Source organism: Heterocephalus glaber, unplaced genomic scaffold (genome assembly GCF_053883595.1).
Source record: "Heterocephalus glaber isolate CG9 unplaced genomic scaffold, H.glaber_assembly_v1.0 deba00001687, whole genome shotgun sequence".
Lineage (NCBI taxonomy): Eukaryota > Metazoa > Chordata > Mammalia > Rodentia > Bathyergidae > Heterocephalus > Heterocephalus glaber.
In genome coordinates, this window is record NW_028258412.1 from 12,377,857 (window position 1) to 12,380,806 (window position 2,950).

At 54.0% G+C, this 2,950-nt stretch overlaps 1 protein-coding gene across 1 annotated transcript; it reads right to left on the minus strand.

Moving 5' to 3' along the window:
- Positions 1-1,230: 1,230 nt before the first annotated feature.
- Positions 1,231-2,950, minus strand: LOC101717732 (D-dopachrome decarboxylase). Its single transcript, XM_004843639.4, has 3 exons — positions 2,742-2,950; positions 2,275-2,450; positions 1,231-1,495 (listed from the first exon to the last, which is right to left on the minus strand). The coding sequence occupies exons 1-3, from the start codon at positions 2,847-2,849 to the stop codon at positions 1,423-1,425; spliced, it is 357 nt and encodes a 118-aa protein (XP_004843696.2). The 5' UTR covers positions 2,850-2,950; the 3' UTR covers positions 1,231-1,422.

Consider the following 2,950-nt stretch of genomic DNA (forward strand, 5'->3'; position numbering starts at 1 on the left):
GCATTGCAGGGAAACTTTTGATAAAAGTGCCACTGAAACACAGTCTCAACCTCTGGACACTGTGACAAGGGTTCAAAGGTGAAAAATAGTACAGATTGTGCCAGAGGCTTGGGCAGTGCCATTTTATCAGAAAGCAAAGCTCAGGGCCACTGTAGGGGCAGAGAACTGGAGAGGTAGGGAGGGGTCAGTTCACCAAGCCAGCAGATGACACAAGATCCCTAGGGTGGGGCGGATGGATTTACTGTGGGGAGAGCGTCACCCTACCATTCTACTGATGGTTCGACCTCAGCCACTGCAAGCATTCATTCACATTCAACCCACAAACACTCCAAGCTAGAAGCAGGACACTCATAAAACACCCTGCAGGAGGAATGAGTGGCGGGCGAAACAGCTGGGACATGGAGCTAGCCAAGAAACTGCCAAGTGCTTGCTTTTAAGGACAGGCCTCAGCAGAGGACAGATACAACCCCAGAGGTACAGGTATTCCATTAGAAACTAGCTTCATTCACTGTGTGGACTGCACCGATGAAACTCTCAATCTCATACTTCAAAGGTATACTAAATATAAGGATCATCAAGCCTGTGCAGGGAAACCACACCCACCAGGAGCTATGGGTTATAAGCTGTAAACTCTGCATGCAATATCGGAAAAGGAGACTTCCTTTGGGCTTCCCCATCCCACTCATGAACACTGACATGCAAAGGCATGATACAGCACACAGATGTAGGAGAAGAAGGTATTGGTTTAGTTCCTAGTGGCAGATTTTTCATTTCCACCCTGGAGATGTTGGCAAACATTGCAGTTCTGATGTTTGCCATGGGTTTTGCCAAGTGCTCAGTTCCAGTGAATTCTCAGAAGAATCAAGGTGCAAAGTGAAGTCCAGGGAAGGTCCAGGAAGCCCAGCCAGCCCAGTTCACCCAGCCAGCACAGCACTCTGCAGATCGAAGGGCTCTGGCTGAGGTCAGGATGATCAGGAGATCAGAATACACAGGACGTTTCAGGCCAGACTAGCTGCCCTTTTGTCCCCACTGGTCTGCACATGGGTACAGAGAGCAGAAGCACCAGGCTGAGCTCTCCACCCTAAGATTTCAGCTCTGGACATATCAGAGAGCAGCCCTAAACGGGAAATGTGCCACCTCCATTTCCCTAAGATCCCCTCGTCATGAACCAAACTTGCTGCCCAGAGGCCTAGGGAGACAGGAAGGTAGTAGGGAAATAAATACATCACATTTAGACGATAAGGTCCTCTCCGTTTATTTGGAATGAGGGTGGGGAAGAGGACAACTGCAAGGTCACAGACATATCTGCAGACGAGTGCCAGAACCCGGTATCCACCAGGCCCTGAGTCTGCCAGGACCTGGCTTCTCGGGAAGAGGCAGCCAGCTCACAGGCTGATGTCCCGCATCCTTTGTGCCTTTGTGTCATAAAAATGTTACGACAGTACCATTGAATCCAATTTGCCAGGGCTCCATTGGATAAAAGCGGATAATTATCCTTCAGGAAACAGAGAAAAAGATGTCAGCTGCTTGGCAAACTCTTCACCTTGCAAGACCCCTGCCTCATAGTCTCCCCGGGGGCCCTCAGGCCAGCCCAATCAGCCCCAGACATTTTGCTGCCCTGCTCATCCCAGTTAAGCTCTTCCCCTTCCCCAGACAACACAGTAGTCCTGTCAGATGCAGTCTGCAGATGGAGACACTGGAAGGGGTCTGGATGTATCCGGCTGTCTAGTCGTCCAAGCTAAAGCTCTTTTTGCTATATGGTGGCCCCCTCCTCCCGGTCTCATTTGGTTACAAGGGTCATGGTCTCGGGACACACCCACATTTCATTTCAACAGCCTGGAGATGTTCTCTTTGAGAATCAGATTCTCTGGCTTCCTCAGGGTAATAACACCCTCCTACCTTGCCAGGTGCCAAGGCAGGTGCAGGGCACAGGCCCCAGTGACCCTCCCTGGCAGGGTCCCTGAGGAGTTGCCTAAAGAGCTCCTTCCCTGTGCACAGGTGGAAGCACTGAGGTCCAAGAAGCCACACCTTGCCCAGGTGTCACAGGGATGGCCGCTGAGCCAGGAATTCAACAATCCTGGAGCCACAAGGCAACACAAAGGCACCATCAGGGGGCCTAAGGAGTGTACAGCCTTCCTGGAACAGACTCTAAGGTATCCTTCTTGGCCAGGGTGAGGAATTTTTTCCCCTAACCTTACATAGGGCCCTGAGGCAGAGTCACTGCCTCTGCTTGCACAGTTGTCCCAGATGGGCCCTTGCACTTCCCCTACAAACCGGTCCTGGCCCAAGCCCAGCTCCTTGGTGAGAAACTCGAAGAAGCTGGCGCTGTGTCCGCGATTCTTCTCCGCAGTGTCCACCACACCGACGGAAGAGATGAGCAGCTGGGTGCAGGGCTCTGTGGATCCGCTCAGCACCATGGTCAGGCCAGGCCGCACAGTGACGTTCATGTGCTGAGAGAGACACAAAAGTTTCACAGCTGAGGCTGCAGTGAGTAGGATCGGGCACACAGGGCCTAGAAGGCCAGGTCCTTTAAGTCACGTGGGGGTCATGCCCGGGTAGGGCAAGCGAGGGCAGTGCAAGGCAGGCCCGCAGATCCATGGGGCACGGAAGGCCAGGCTGCTGGGAGAACTGGAGGTCTCTGAGGATGAATCTGGGAAACTCTGTGGAGGCGGGGTGTGGACAGAGCGGGACCCCTGGTTCCTGAACCTCCCCTCGCCCTGGGCACCCCCATCCTCGCTCACTTCCACGGGTTTGCCCAGGATGGTGGCGGCGACCTCGCACAGCCGCTTCTGCAGCCCGGCGGGCACGCGGCTGGCGGGCAGGTTTGTGTCCAGCTCAATGAAAGGCATGTTCAGCCGGAAGGCAGAAGCAGCCTCAGCGGAGAATAAACTCTCTGTCTGGCCAGTATGGCCTAAAATGGTGGAATGGGTGCGTGGGCGGGGCGCTAGGG

Excerpts from the sequence above, each read along its gene's own strand:
- LOC101717732 (XM_004843639.4), bottom strand. The coding sequence starts at position 2,849 with ATGCCTTTCATTGAGCTGGACACAAACCTGCCCGCCAGCCGCGTGCCC. Across the intron at positions 2,451-2,741 it reads TCCTGGGCAAACCCGTGGAA|CACATGAACGTCACTGTGCG; the intron begins GTGAGCGAGGAT and ends TGTCTCTCTCAG. Across the intron at positions 1,496-2,274 it reads CTGGGCTTGGGCCAGGACCG|GATAATTATCCGCTTTTATC; the intron begins GTTTGTAGGGGA and ends TGTTTCCTGAAG.